Below are 16751 nucleotides of genomic sequence, written 5' to 3'. Positions count from 1 at the left end.
ATAGATAGATAGATAGATAGATAGATAGATAGATAGTCAAAATTAGACCTTCAAATGTCGTGACATGTTTCATCAAGAGAACAGAAAAACTGTTTTTGACTGTATTCGTGTTTGTAGTAAGAAGGATTAATCTATATTTAATTTATAATTTATGCGGTGAAGACTCTAAAGTGTTTGATAACTTTATTCATTTTCTATATATCCTGCCTGTTAGACCTTCCTGAAACTCTTAAAGCACTAAAACGTCGAAAACAATAACGTTTTGTGCGTTTTGGCTGGAAAAGTAAAACTCTGAACTGGTCTAAAACTGGCCAATAGAAACAGCTGAGCCCTGATATAGTGAAGAGGACACGTGACAGTTATTATAATGGATTTATGTGAAGATTGTTTAAAGTTCACTTACTTTCAGAGTTCTTATATTATTTATATAGGGCTGTCAAGATATCATATGTTTCACTACATGGTTATCATGGCCAAAATAATTCACGATAATGATATATCACGATATCCATAGAAATCTTTAAAAAAAATAATAAATAAATAATGCTATCAGTCAAATAGTAATCAAAAAGAAATTGTTATAGTATTATATACAGTGATAAAGGCTGTTATTGCATTATAAATATACATTATCCTTATGAAAATACTCGAGATGACTTGCAGAACACAGATAAACCATAATACAAGTGAGATAGATAGATAGATAGATAGATAGATAGATAGATAGATAGATAGATAGATAGATAGATAGATAGATAGATAGATAGATAGATAGATAGATAGATAGATAGATAGATAGATAGATAGTCAAAATTAGACATTAAAATGTCAGGAATGTTATTCATTAGCATCTGATCCGAGTATCAGAGTCTTTCTCCACAATTACTGATCAACCTGACAGTGTTCTGGTCCGAGTGTTATAGGCTAATGTTAAATCGGGAGGGTATGGACTGTGTGTCAATGGGGAACAAACACGAGCTCTCTGAGTATACACGAGTGTTTCCGCTCAGGTAAGAGCTTCGTCCATCGCATTCATGCCGTGTTTTCACTGTGTCCGGCTGTTGGTTTAGTGCTCTAAAGAGCCTCTCAGTTGTCAAACTCAATGTGACGTGTTAGTTTTTGGCCTAGTGTTCTCTGTCAGAGCTGTGTGGAGACTCCCTCAGGCATTCAGAGAGTTAAAAAGAGCCTTTTTAGCGACAGCCTTTCCATGTGAACTCCCTTCGTACACGTTCCCCCCCCTCTCTGCGTATCAGTCGTGAAGCTCTGAAAGCAAGCCGTGAGAAAATGAGGTGAAATCCTGCGGAGAGAGAAGAACAGAAGTGCTTTACTCCTTCCTTCCAGTTCATCAGCTCTGAAGCGGACAGACTGAGGATCCCTCACATGATCGTGCTTACAGTTACACACACACACACACACCTCTCTCTCTCTCGGGATAAATCTCCCTCCACTGCTCTGGGAACTTGGGAACAGCATCCCATGCTGGTGTGAAGACTTTCTGAAGCTCTCAGGACTCCCTCAAACAGGTACTATTGATTTTACAGAATTACATTTGAGTGATAATGTTGTGTTTTGACAATATTCCATCATTTTAACTGTGAAAATAATTCAATAAAGGAGCAATAAGATCTGTATTTCAATGTTGCATAACTTTAACAAGCATTATTTTAATGAATGAATGAGGCATTTATATAGCTTGTAATACATAAGCTATATTATATATTTAAAAAGTGTACATTATAATATATATAAATGCACATTTATATAATACATTTTCATAATTTTCATAATACATATAGCCTATAAAAAACAAACTCAGGTGCAATATGTATCAAATCAAAAGGAATATGTATAGGTCTATATTAACGCACGTGATTATTATTATTTTTCTAAAATATTTAACTCAATTAACGCTGTATCTGTTTTCCCTGTCATCCTGTCATAGCGTTGCATTACTGTATATCTCCATGCTCTTATTCACGCAAATGCTTTTAAACCAGTCAGTGTTTCTTCTGTCTGTGTGAATAGTGAATGATTTGTGCACACAAACTACTGTCACAGTGACAAAATTATGCAAAAATGCTCGATTTGTCGAGTATCATCGCAAGCAGTCTTAAAATGAGTTACATGAAGTCTTTAAAGGAATGTAAAGAGAAAGGGTTGTGGAAAAATCTGAAGGTCTTAAAGTGACAGCAGCCTAATAAACCTGAGGCTGTCTGTCATTATAATCAAAGAACAAAAGAAAAAGAGGAAATCCCTCACTGCTCTTGACTGAATAACGTTTGTTGAAGGATTCATCTATATTTAATTATTTATGCAGTGAAGACTGTAAAGTGTTTGATAACTTTATTCAATTTCTATCAGGCTTGCTAGGATAGTCGTTGTTAGGCGGTGTTCAGTCGCAACATAATTTGCTCACTGCGGCACCGTGGACATTTTTTTTTTTTTAGTTTAAAGCGTTAAAAATATTTAACGCAGTTATCCTTTTTTTTTTTTCTGTCACCCGTTGACTAGTGTAACAGACTTGTTCTGTTATGATGCACTAATTCTGGATGTACTGGCGCTCGTTGTATGTGTGTATGCAATGTATTTTTCCCCTCTGGGCTTGCCGTAGATAGGCATGGGTCATGCGCACTTGGTACTGGAGTGTCGCGGGTTTTTTGGAGTTGGTGATCTCATCTGAGGTGTTGTATAGTAAAGTGGAGAAGAGTTCAAACTACTATCGTTTATTGTTTTCTTATTTCTGAGTGTTAGGCGAACCCTGTATAAACGCTCGGTCACATTGGTGGCAGCGGTGTTGTTTTGCCCCTCAGTGAGTCAGTTGTGGCAGTTAAAGTGTGTACACCCAACGCAGCCCATTTGGCGAATTACTTTGTTGGCTATCTGGAACCCAATATGGCGGATTCTTCCGGTCTCGTGGCTGCTCACACAGTTGCCATGGTTCACAACGGACTGACAAAAGCTCGGGTTTTGAATCCTACTGGACAGGACATTTCATTGAAACAAGGTATGCACCTGGGTGAGTTTTACACAGTTGATGACTCAGATGTTCAGCTGTTTCATGCTCCGGTTGACGTAGCTGCAGCGACCTTTTCCAGGGTCACGCCTCCTGTGTCGTTGGATGAGTCACCTATTTCTGAATCTGAGAGAGCTGCGCTTTCAGCATTGCTGTTGGAATACAATGACATCTTTAGCTCCTCCAAACGGAATTCCAGTAGATGTACACTAGTAAAACATCACATCAGAACTGGTGAGCAGACTCCTATCAAACAGCGTGCATATCGTGCTTCCCCTGAAAAACGTGCTGAGATAGAGAAACAAGTGGCTGGCCTGTTAGAAGATGGAGTCATTGAGGAGAGCTGTAGTCCCTGGGCGTCACCAGTTGTTTTGGTGAAAAAGAAGTGTGGCACATGGCGTTTTTGTGTAGACTACAGGCGATTAAACAGTGTGACTATTAAAGACTCTCATCCTCTACCTCGTGTGGATGACACACTGGACGCGTTATCGGGCGCAGTGTGGTTCAGCACGCTAGATTTTTCTAACGGTTACTGGCAGGTGGAAGTTGCTGAAGAGGGCCGAGAAAAGACGGCCTTTACGACGGGACAGGGCCTCTATCAGTGGCGGTCCATGCCGATGGGCCTATCCAACGCCCCCGCCACATTTCAACGCTTAATGGAGCTTGTCCTCAGAGGGCTCCCGTGGCACATCTGCATGGTATATCTCGATGACATTTTGATTTATAACAAAACATTTGAAGAACACCTGTCTAGCCTGAGAGAGGTGTTTTCAAGAATCCAATCGGCTGGTTTGAGACTAAATCCAGGCAAATGTCACCTTGCCAGAGATCACGTGGTCTTTCTTGGCCATGTCGTTTCTCGAACCAGTCTTCAACCTGATCCAAAGAACAAAACCAGGTTTTGAACTGGCCAATTCCCCGTTCTCCTTCTGAGGGAAGAGCCTTTGTGGGACTGTGTTCCTATTACAGACGATTTGTCATGGATTTTTCTAAACTCGCTGCTCCACTAAACCATCTCGTCTGGAAAAATGTGCCCTTTGTGTGGAATGCTGAGTGCGACAAATCATTTAACCTTTTGAAAAGTGTGTTGTCCTCCGATCCTATAGTGGTATTGCCTGACTTCAGTGTGCCTTTTAAAATCTACACTGATGCATCCAACCTGGCCGTCGGTGCAGTTCTTGCCCAGGACAGAGATGGACTTGAACATGTGGTCGCATACGCCAGTCGGGCATTGAATTCCACACAAAGGCGTTGGTCCACCTTTGATTGTGAGTTGTGGGCTATTGTGTGGGCAGTAAGGGAATTCAAGCATTACATTGGACTTGCCTCATTTACCATTATCACAGACCATCGACCACTCTTGGCACTTCGGCGTATGTCCATTGATGATGATCCAACAGGAAGAAGAGGGAGGTGGATTCTGGAGCTTGATCCATTGAATTGGGTTTTTGTACACAAAGAGGGAAAAAACCATAAGAATGCGGACGCGCTTTCTCGCCGCCCTGAGACACCTGGCCCCTAACGAGGCAGAGGCCAGTGTTAAAGAGGTACTGGAAGTGAATGTGGTGAGTTCTAATCAAACAGATGGCATTCCATGTTCCTCTGAAGTCACTGATTCGGCAGGAGATGCGACTGCTGTCAACTCACATGACAATTCAGACTGCATGTCCTCCATGAATGTTTTGTCACACAGCTTATCAGACATTAGGGCAATGCAGCATGCTGACCCTGATATTAAGACTGTGTTGAGCTGGGTGATGCAATCCCAAAGACCATCCAGGAGAAAACTTCAAGAAGCTTCTCAGTGCTTACGGAAGCTTTGGACGGAATTCAACCGTCTTTCTATAATTGATGGACTGTTATGCCGCTCAGTTTTCTGTCCCCTCACAAGTGGCCCTGTAGTCCAAATGGTTGTACCCTCTGCTCTAATATCAGATATTCTTTTGCAGCTGCATGGGGCCCCAGCTTCTGCCCATTTCTCTTCGGAGCGTGTGTGGGAACGGGCGAGACAATTTTGTTACTGGCCTTCTATGTACAGGGACATCAAAGCATGGTGTGAGCAGTGCAAGGCATGTCAGACACGGCGCGGTCCAGTTCCAGCCCTCTGTGCACCAATAGGGGGGTCCCAGTCAGTACGGCCATTTGAAAGAGTGGCTATGGACATCTTAGAGCTGCCTGTGACTTCAAAAGGAAACCGGTATGTGCTGGTTGTCGAGGACTACTTCACCAAATTTGTCAACCTGTATGCTTTGCTTAATCAGTCAGCACAGACAGTAGCACGTTGTCTGTTTGAGGACTATGTTCTGATTCATGGCGTTCCAGAGACTTTGCATTCGGACCAGGGTCGTCAGTTTGAGGCGGAGGTGGTTCAGAATCTCTGTCATCTGCTGAGCATTAAAAAGACACGCACCACTCCCTACCATCCGCAGTCGGACGGTATGGTTGAACGATTTAATCGGACCCTGATTGATCAACTGGATAAGACTCTTTTGACCTATGGAGGGGAATGGGACGATTATGTGAAACATGTGGCTTTCGCTTACAACACAACGACTCACTCCAGCATTCGTTTCACACCTTACTTCTTGACCCATGGTTGGGAAGCACGGGTCCCTGCTGATGTACTGTTACCCACCCGTGCTCTTGTTCCTCAGATGTCAGCATCACATGCTGAGTTTGTTTCCAAATTGCTGACAGAACTGAACTCTGCCTTTAGCAGTGCACGGATGCACAGTGAGGCAGCTCACGACCGTCAAAAACTGTACCATGATGTTGGATTGCGTCACCAGCCCTATGATGTAGGTGCCATGGTGTGGCTCCACAATCCATTGGAGAGCCGCATGAAACTGGCACCCCATTGGAAGGGGGCGTATAAAATAGTGCAAGTCATGGATTCATGTGGGGAACAGGGACTGACTTACCGGATTGTAGATCCTTTTGACTCTGGTGAGAGGGCGCAGGTCGTGCATAACAATAGGTTGCGGCCTTACACATTGCCTGTTTCTCTTGTGTCACAGAAACAGACATTGTCCAATGTTCCGGACTCACAGCCTGAGTCTCTTTCCATGGAGTCAGGAGTTTCTGGTGGAGAGGAGTGTGTTTCTCCCCAGAAAGATCTGAGTGCTTTGTCTGACTCACCATGTTCAGTTAAGGGGTCTGAGCAAAACATGAGTAGGACTGGGAGAGTTCATAGACCTCTGGGCCATTTGAAGGATTTTGTTTTGTATTAAAGTAACTGTATACCTATGTGTATGGGAGAGTGCAAGTTTGAATTTGTTCTATTGTAGAGCCTGTTGTAACTGTCAAAAAAAAAAAAAAGTGTGTTCTATTAATAGGCTTGTTGCAGTAACAGTAATGTGCTATGTACTCTGTTTTGTGTTTTATTGAACACAGCTGTTTATTGTTTATGACGGTTGATGTTATTATTCTGAAACATAAACGGGGACGTTTATTTTGTGAGGGGGGGATGTATGTAACAGACTTTGTTGAATTCTGTTATGATGCACTAATTCTGGATGTACTGGCGCTCGTTGTATATGTGTGTATGCAATGTATTTTTCCCCTCGGGGCTTGCCGTAGATAGGCATGGGTCATGCGCACTTGGTACTGGAGTGTCGCGGGTTTTTTGGAGTTGGTGATCTCATCTGAGGTGTTGTATAGTAAAGTGGAGAAGAGTTCAAACTACTATCGTTTATTGTTTTCTTATTTCTGAGTGTTAGGCGAACCCTGTATAAACGCTCGGTCACACTAGCGTTGTATGATCGCTCTTATTAATGCAAATGATTTTAAACCATTCAAGTGCGACAAGACAAAAGAGACCCGCTGTCTGTCTAAAGTTCGGTTTATACTCGACGCGTCCGCACGAGCACGAAGGTGCACGCGGAAAAAATGACATCATTGCGGTGTGGGCGGTCGTGCGCATTGGGTGCGCAAGACCCCATTTCGCTTGGCGGCGCCCGCGGCTCCACATCCGAAGATAAACGACTTCGAGACTTCATTTAAAAAAAAAAAAACAATTTTTTTTATGAACATAAAGGTCCATGTTTAATAAAAATGTTCACGAAACTTAATGAAATGTTTAGTGAAATTAGAACATATTTAAGAGTTCGTTAATATTGTATACACGTTCTCATATTTATATATTTTGTTTTAATGTCACGAGTAATAATCTCAGGGTTTACTGTGTTTTACACGATTCCCTGTCGTTTCAAAGAATAGTACAACGGTGAGTACGTCGAGTATACACGCCTCGTCCGTTTGGGGAGGCGTGTGCGCAGTCAGCGGAGACTCGCGCTGCGGAGCCAGGCAAATTAGCCCAATTTATACTTCTGCGTCGAACTTACGCCGTAGCTACGTCGTAGGCTGTGTTTAGCGCGTGTACCCTTCGGCGTACCCTGACGCGCACCTCTCCAAAAATGTAACAACGCGTCAATTCTACGCGGACGCAATCGCTGTGATTGGTCTGCTAGAACCCCTCCCTCAGGTTTCACATGGTCCCTCTGCATGAGTAAATGCTCGTGAACGCGGACAACGACGCAGAAGTATAAATTAAAACCAACGCGTTGCCTACAGCGTAGAGGCTCCGGCGTAGGTCCGACGCAGAAGTATAAATTGGGCTTGTAATAGTCCTGTCTATGTGACACACACACACACACACACACAACCCACAGAAAGACGCACGTCAGTATTGAGTTCTCTTTCGGGCTTGAACGAACCGTCCATAACACACACAAATTATGCCAAAATGTCCGTTTTGTCGAATGTCGTCATAAGAGCAGTCTTAAATGAGTAAAATAAAGTCTTACGGTACAGAATAGGATCCCCTTTTGCGACACGACTGTCGCGTGGTGTCGCGACGCCGCCTCAGTACTTTGATGGGTGTTATCGCTATGGGCGTGGTTTTGACAGAACAGAGGACCTGCGAGAGACTTCCCCCGTCTCCATATGCTCTACTTCTATTGGATAGTCACGTCGCGTTCAACGGAATTCATTTGCATAAAGATGGGCATCGGCCAGCTTTTTGACGCGCTGCATTTTTCCAAATGAAGCGCCGCCTTCCCGGAATGCTTTGCGGGCACGTCAAAGTTGCTTGACTTCACCCATAGGAATATAGTGTGGAGTGCGGCGTGACAGAAGTGTTGCATGGAAAAGTGGATCAATACCGTTAAACGTAAAGATTTGTGAGAAATGGAATGCGTGTCAGATTCGCATCATGTGCAGAAGCGGCTGGTGTTAAAGTGTCACACAGGTAAGTGAGTAAAGGACTCACTCAGACAACACCGGCAGCCTAATAATAATGAATGCACTCCGCTATCTTTTAACACGCGTATCTCTGGCGAACGGCGTCTTCGCGCAAAAGGAAAAACTCTTCATATGCTTCTTCAAAAACTCTTCAGAAGAAAAGCTCTTCATTGTACGAGACTTCTGCGAGTATGCACTTAGAGCTATTAATGTCGTGAAAAATGCATAGAGGACACTGACAACGCGCTGACAGACACGAGCAGCTAACATTTAATATGAAACAAAGTCTTAACTTTCAGATTTGGCCAGTCAAAGAAAATTAAACCATAAATAGGCCTACTGTTTTGTGGCATGGCAGATTGCCTCAGGTAAGGCTGCTCGTGAAACGATCATATTTCCCTTGGTTCATTTATAGCATCAAATGAATCACATGAATGAACATCAGAAGGAATGTTGTTTTAACCGCGGAAAGACACCATTATTCAAATCCACCAACGTTAATCTACTAACTCTCCTGACTACTTTCTCGGACAAAAATGGCGGATTATGATTGGTCAGATCGCCTGTCAATCAAACTCAATGCAAAGGGTGAATTGAAAGTGAAAGTAAAATGCACACTGCTGCACCAGCTATTTATAGGCTAAGCGATGTAACCCATCACCGCCCCTCTTCCGTGGGAGAATTTTATCACCGTCACACCTCTAATTTCTCTATATCCTACCAGTTAGGCCTTCCTGAAAATCTTAAAGCACTCCCTGCCGTTTTTTTTTTTTTTAAATATATATATTTTTATAAAGTTTAGAGCTGCATAATGCTCACATCGTCCTATTTTGCGTAAACATAACAAAATACGAAGTATGAAGTAAACATAAGATAATCCATAAGTTTGTATCCGAATGAGCACTAAAAGTGTAGCCTATAATAAAATACAGGTGTCAGCAGGTAATGGGTTAATGTAACATCTCCCATTTCAGGACAAGCTAAATAATGTCAACTTTTACTCTCTGTACAGTGGCCAAAAAGTATATACATGTACAGTACATTTATGCATTATGTGTATGTTTGTGTGTGTATATATATAATTCTTGATTCTCATTAAATGTGCATTAATTAGAATAATCTTCACATTTATTAAAATTAACTAAAATTAAAGCAAGTACAAATGTGGGGGTACAAATGCATTTAATTGCCATAATATATATATGTATATATATATACGCACACACACACACACATATTGAACTCCTGATCTTTTAAGCAGTGTATAAACCCAAGGGCTTATTAGTGCAAGTTAATATAAGTGTTAATACCCAGACATGTATAAGCCAGTGTAAAGGCATTACTGTCTCTCCATCTGAGCTTTAAGCACATAAAGATTAAAGTGGCATTGGCTGTTTTCCCTGCTGGACCTTCACTCGCTGCTTCAGTGTGTTTTATTATCGCTTGGACTGTGTCCAGAAAGAGCATTCCATTGATTTTTACACACTGAAGTCCTGATAGAGGTCATGGCAACGGAGACGCATCTTTGACACTTAGTATTCATGTCCAATCTCTGGTGTTTCTTACAACAAACTCCTCGACATTTCTCACTGCGAAGAGGAGAACATCAAGATATCCGTCGACTTTTGATTTAACCAGGGCGTCTCGAGACACTTTTTATGGACGCTTGTTTCTGCCACGGAATACAAAATAAAATAAAAATTAATCTCACGATTCTGACTTTTTTCCCTCACAATTGCGAGTTATTTTGTGCATTTGCTCTAAAATCTTAAATTACGTGCACTTAAAGAGATACACTTTCACTTAAATAATAAAAAAAAGTGAACTTTGCAATAATGTCAAATTAAAAGGTTTACTTTAAAGTACATTTTAAATCATTGTTTTAATATTTTGTCTTGATTTAAAGAAGTACACTTATTTTGATGTGTTGACTAAAATACTTAAGCACATGTGGTGCAGTGTTGGGGAAGTTACTTTTAAAAAGTAGTGTTTGCTCGTTACTCGTTACTTTTTTAAAAAAGTAATCCGTTACTTTACTTAGTTACCCCGTTTGGAAAGTAACTTTTTACGTTACTCGTTACTTTTACGTTACTTTTATGTTGCTTGACTTTGGGCAGAACCCAATATCTGTTCCTAAATATGTAGACAAAGTTATACAATGGAGGACATAGGCTAACAGGTAATTATTTTGTGCTCTTTATTATAAAAAATAGTATCAATTTCAAAAGAAAAAAAGTCCTTCTCATTGGCGCTGCTGTGTGCGCAACTTTTATTCTCAGCCGGCTCTGCATCATGGGGTAGAGTGCGACACTCCGCGATGAGCCGCGTGCTCGCGCCACTTCTCTCCGCTCCGCTTCCCCTATCCACCGAACTTTAAATTTCGGCAACAGCCAATAAAGCTTCCCTGCTCTCTAACACCGGTGCGAATCGCGTCTTGATAACATAGGACAAAATGATATAGAAGACATAAGCTTAGTTTTCAGACATACAACTCACTCTATCAAGGGAGTAGGAGAAAAAAAAGAGATTTTGAGAGAAATTTATTTATTTTTGTTTAAAAGTACACATATTCAAGCTTTCTATATATTTCTCAGGTCTGTGAGACAAGTAGCTTATGAGTTTCGGTTAATTTACAGTATGGAGAGGAGCTCCAGTTCACGCGCTGGTGCCGTCATGATTATTTTGCATGCCATATTTACTTATTTATTAAAATCAGGCAATTAATTGGTTGGTAAAACATTGATTAAAATTAAGATACAATTAATACAAAACGAAATTCGTTTTAAAAAAAGTCTTTCTACAAAAACAAACTTAATAAAGTGGTCTAAATCATGTCTGCCCACTCCATTTATCTCCCGATATATTGCACAAAATTATGATCTTAATCACGCTTTTCACTTTTCATTTAATCAACATAGATTAAATTATTTATTTATTTATTTTATTTAAACATAAATATGAAACTAAATAGTTTTCTTTAATTTACTTCTTATTTAATTCAGCCAACTGGTTGATAAAACATTGATTAAAATTAAGATACAATTAATACAAAACGAAATTCACTTTAAATACAGGTTTTCTACAAAAACAAACTTAATAAAGTGGTCAAAATCATGTCTCCACACTCCATTTGTCTCCCGATATATTGCGCAATTTTTTTATTTAATTTAATTTAAACATAAATATGAAACTAAATCGTTTTCTTCAGTTCTCAACAGTTCTCTTCTCTCAAGCGCGCAGCTGAGGCAGTGTCGCTGTCAAATATATCCATGGGAAAAGTAACGTTGCGCCGAATTGAAAAAGTAGTACCAAATTTTTTGTAGTAACGCGTTACACTACTTTTTACCCAAAAAAGTAGTTACGTTACTGTAACGCGTTACGCGTTACACACAACACTGATGTGGTGTGATATTTGATTATGTAAAACTGTAAATATATGACATACAAGTTTCAATAGAAAAGACTAAGTATATTTTAGTTTACCATAAATGCTTGTCATTCAGCAGTACACTTTATTATTACATTTATTTATTTATTATTACATATTTTATATTTATTATAACCAAAGACAATATATATTTATTTTTATTATAACCAAAACCATTTCAAAGACAATAGAAGTAATTAGGAAATTACATATAAAGATGTACTTAGTCCCAATTAACAATATGCTTATGGAATATTGCAGTATTTTTTCTAAATGATTTATCCGTGCACATCGTAATTATTGTTTTAAATTCATGTTCCTGGTAATCTTGAATCAGAATAACAGCGACTTCTCTTCTCTGATGACGAGGGCGGGGCAACCTGTCACTCACATGAGCTCCACCAATAACAAACCACAACCATCCAATCAATTCGCCACAGACAAACTCAAGCCCCGCCCACATTTGCTCTTGTTCCAGAAGCCACCATCACAACTTCTGTTTCATGGTGACTTTAAGTCATTCTTAAGTGTGTCATAACAAGCATTTTTAAGTTTAACTAATGGCAAATCTAAACACATTTTCATTTAATTGCATTAAATTAACAGTGTCCAGAAACATTCAGTTTGCACTTAAGTATTCTTACATTTATTTTTTATTTTATGTATGCTAATGTGTCATTTGTTCACATATCATTTGTTTCTGGTATATGTGTGTTGTGCAGGTCAATGGCGAGGATCTCCACTCACATGTGTGTGCTGGTCTTGACCTTGATCTTCCTGGTGTGTGAGATTGTGATTGGCCGAATCTGCAGATCCCTCCTGATCGCGGTGGACAGCTTTCACACACTCTACGTCTTCTTACAGTTGTGTCTGTCGGCATTAAAGCATCATCCCAGTTCTCTTCCGTCTGATGAGCATCTCGACAGAAGGAAGCGTCTCGAGCCCTTCGGCGTCCTGATCTCAGCTCTTCTGATGGCGTCTCAGTGTGTGTCCATCAGTCTGGAGATCCTCACACACCTCGTGCAGCCAGAAGCCATTCAGCACCCACTCTTGTCTGTTGTGGTCGGAGCAGCTAGTCTGATATTAAATATACTCGCACTGGCCTGGAGAAGGAGAAGTGAAGGGATGGATGGAGCTCATTCTCCACCAGAAAGCAAAGGTGTTTTTGATTACATATTTGTGTTATTGACCAGAGATTGAGGAAGTAATCTAGAACACGAGAGGAAAGCTAATACAGGGATTTCTGATGTCTCTCTCTAGATCCCGGTCAGTTTTTCAGTTTGCCGTCCCTTAAACAAAGATGCTTTTAATCATATGAGCAAGATGCAGTTACAATATTATCAAGGAAGAAGGTCTTCACTGCAAAACCAAAGTTGGAAAGATTTTCATGCTAAATGTCTTCATGTTGGCCATAAATTCACTCAAAATCAAAAGCCCTAAAATACAGACCCCCAATCTGAAAATGGATTTTTTTTTTTTTTTTTTTTTGTCATTTGGTGGCTCTGAATTGTCAAAACATCTCTCAAAATGCTTGAAATCAAACCCGGTCTGAATATTTTTTTATGACGGAGGCAGTGTGTAAACGTGATTAACAAAACGTGAGGTCGTTTTTTTTGTTTTGTTTTTTGACGTGCAAACATTTCGGACTCAATGTGCAAGGACCTTTAGTGGTAGAAATGATCAGTAGTGCAGTGATGAGAATGTGTGTCTATATTGATTATTTAATTTCACATTTCTTTAGTGATACAGTGAATACAGAATATGCAATCAGTTCCACTTTCTGTGAGCTGATGTTTCGTGCCTCTGTGTTGTGTTATGATCCATCAGGTCTGCTATAATGTCTGTGATGATGATGATGATGATGGTTGTGTTGTAGATCATCTTCAGGATGACGCACTGATGTTCTGCAACCCTGAAGCTTCTAGTGTTCTGGATCCAGATCGAGGCTCTTCTGAGTCTCCAAACCTCAGCGCCACTAAACCAGTTCCTGAGTCCAGTATGGGTGAAAGATCTGAGGAAATCACTCAGAAACTTCCAGAAGAGCCTCGTCCCTCGACCGCCGCCGAACCCACCGGTGAGGGAGAGGAACAACAGCACTGGATCTTATGTCATGCTAGTTTAAGAAGACATGTCTGTTTTTGAAAGAAGTCTTTTCTGCTCTCCAAGGCTGCATTTATTTAACCAAAAACAGCAAACTCAGTAATATTGTGAAATATTATTAAAATTTTAAATAACTGTTTTCTATGTGAATATATAAAGTGTAATTTATTCCTGTGATCAAAGCTGAATTTTCAGCATCATTACTCCAGTCTTCAGTGTCACATGATCCTTCAGAAATCATTCTAATATGATGATTTGATGCTCAACAAACGTTTATGATTATTATCAGTGCTGAATTATATTTTTGTGAAAACGGTGTTACATTTAATTTCAGGTTTTATTTGAAATAGAAACATTTTGTAACATTAAAAATGTCTTTACTGTCTCTTCTGATCAAGTTAATGTGTCCTTGCTGAATAAAAGCATTCATTTCTGACCCCAAACTTTTAAATGTTAGTGTTTCACGGTGTCCAATACATTTTACGCATCAAAAAAAATGTCAACATTGATAATAATCAGAAATGTTTCTTGAGCAGCAAATCAGAATGATTTCTGAAGGATCATGTGACCCTGAAGACTGGAGTAATGATGCTGAAAATTCAGCTTTGATCACAGGAATAGCCTAAATTATATGTTAATAGGTTATATACAGCTATTTTAAACTATAATACTATTTCACAATATTACAGCATTTTTAATCACATAAATGCAGCCTTGATGAGCAGAAAATACTTATTTCAAAAATGCATTATTCCAAACTTTGTAGGATATAATCACCATAACACACAATAATGAGTTTGTTTTTAACCTGGCAGTTCCCCGGTGTTCTCCTGAAGTCTCCAGGTTTCGAAGCATCATCCTCAGTGTGATCCAGGATCTGCTGTGTTCCCTCCTCGTGTTGAGCACCGGGCTGGTTCTCCTGCTGTCCGAGGCGCACTGTCACCGGCCTCACTCGGACTGTCACCTGCTGGTGTACCTGGACGCGGGCCTGTCCTCGGCCGGGGTGCTGGTGCTGCTCTCCGCGGCTCTGCCGAAGCTCCACCGCTACGGGCTGCTGGTCCTCCAGGCGGTGCCGCGGCACGTGTGCGTGGATCAGGTGCGTCGGTGCGTCAGTGCGGTTCCCGGTGTGCTCTCGGTTCACGAGCTGCACGTGTGGCAAATGTCTGACGCGCTGCTGGTCGCGTCGCTGCACGTGCACTGTCCCGACGCGCTGAACGTGACGGAGTGCGGCGATCTCATCGTGAAGATTAAAGAAGTGCTGGGTGTGTTTGGCATCGAGCACTGCACCGTGCAGCCTGAGCTCCTCTCCGGGCCCGGGAGACCCGCTGGCGGGTCCGGCTGCAGTCTGCGCTGCGGGAGAGAGTGTGTGGAGAAGCTCTGCTGTTCCCAACAACCGGCGGATGATGATTCCCACATTCCCGAGGCGCAGAGTCCCGTGTGTGTCCAGGAGGAGAACCCCTGCTCTCCAGCGCCTCAGAGTGAAGAGGAGATGATCAGAGATGTGGTGATAGAGAACACATACCTGTGATTTAACGAGGTTGTCGGTATTTTCGTGAACTGACAGTGTTGTACTGTACATGATGGAGACTCCAGCAATAAACGCTTTTAATATTTGCAAAAATAGTTGAGTTTATCACTACGGAGGCTCAAGTCAAGTCACCCTTGTTTATAAAGCTTTTTACAATAGGGGGACAAATGTGGGACATTTTTTACATTTCAGACTTCTGTGACATATTGTGATGTGTAGCCAAAACATTAAATGCACACCCAATACAATTTAAACCCCCCAGGATGTGTCCTAATCAAATCAAAAGAGAAAATTCAGATAACACATTCAATAAGAGAAATTATAGACATATTAGTGCAAGTCGTCTGAGACAATCTGCAGCTTTCTAATGTGGGACACTGAAAAATCTATGATAAAAGACCAAAAATCACCTTGAATCGTGTAGAATAGTAAAATCTTCTTAAGTTATAAATTCTCTTGGTTATGGATGGATAACTGAACATCATCAGACAGATAATACAATATTATCTAGTTTAGTTTACTTAACAAACACAAGAAAAAAACAACCACCACAGCTTTAACAAACATTAATTCATTTGATTAATTCTGCCTTAATAAAAGCAAACGGCAGAGGTTCACTCTGGACTCCTACAGTTCTGGAAACAAGCAGTCCTTATCAAGACACCTTCATCGTCTATAACCTCATTGTTCTCTGCACAGCTTTCGTTAAAAATCATTTTAAAATATGTTTCAAATATGATCATCAGGCTTTTGAGGAAGGTTTATTTCTTCATCTCTCAATCATTGTTTTGCATTGCATTATATGTTTTGAAACTACAGATCATAAAACTAATCATGTAAAAAAAAAAAATTACTAATCATTTATATATCATCTTACTAAGACAAGTATTGAGAGATATAGAGTGATGACTGATATTTATATCCATCGCTCTGCTTCGTGTCGACTCGTGCCTATAACGCCCTTCAGCTGTCACTTCTTCACCATACACCTTATATCTTACTTAATGTTGTTGCTATAGGCTACTGTTATTATAAAGATCTCATATATTCACAGTACAAGCATCAGAACTTTATCTTACTTTTTGGTCATAAATATTAGCATTTGTCAGACTTTACAGAGTTAAAATGTTTCAATATATTGCATTTTGTCAAGTTTAGTATGGGTTTGTATTTTGCATTTATGGATGGCATGTGTTTTTTTTATATATAAGAAATCTCCTCATAAACATAAAACTGCCCCTTGAAATTAGGCAAGTATTGAAAATAAAATGTAGGCCTACATACAAGTCTCTCACATTCTCAGTTACTGTGTAGCTCAGTCATATGACTTTACTTTGCAACGTTTACACTCTTGTGGAGTTTGAAACACTACGCAAAGTAAATGTAATAAATTCCATGCATCATCTTTTGATACTAATAAATTGCATTTTAATACATCTGGA

At 40.3% G+C, this 16751-nt stretch overlaps 1 protein-coding gene across 2 annotated transcripts; it reads left to right on the top strand.

The window, feature by feature from the left end:
• Window positions 1-841: 841 nt before the first annotated feature.
• On the top strand, window positions 842-16745 carry LOC309507812 (proton-coupled zinc antiporter SLC30A1). Of its 2 annotated transcripts, XM_082182240.1 has the most exons (4): window positions 842-1523; window positions 12404-12840; window positions 13558-13755; window positions 14597-16745. In XM_082182240.1, the coding sequence occupies exons 2-4, from the start codon at window positions 12408-12410 to the stop codon at window positions 15307-15309; spliced, it is 1344 nt and encodes a 447-aa protein (XP_082038366.1). In that variant the 5' UTR covers window positions 842-1523; window positions 12404-12407; the 3' UTR covers window positions 15310-16745. The 2 variants fall into 2 exon arrangements, with proteins under 2 accessions (XP_082038366.1, XP_082038365.1); XM_082182239.1 differs by lacking the exon at window positions 842-1523 and having other exon boundaries at window positions 11862-12840.
• The last annotated feature ends 6 nt before the right edge of the window (window positions 16746-16751 follow it).

This window comes from Leuciscus leuciscus (assembly GCF_965113295.1).
Source record: "Leuciscus leuciscus genome assembly, chromosome: 10".
Classification (NCBI taxonomy): domain Eukaryota; kingdom Metazoa; phylum Chordata; class Actinopteri; order Cypriniformes; family Leuciscidae; genus Leuciscus; species Leuciscus leuciscus.
This window is presented reverse-complemented; position numbering and strand designations above follow the sequence as displayed.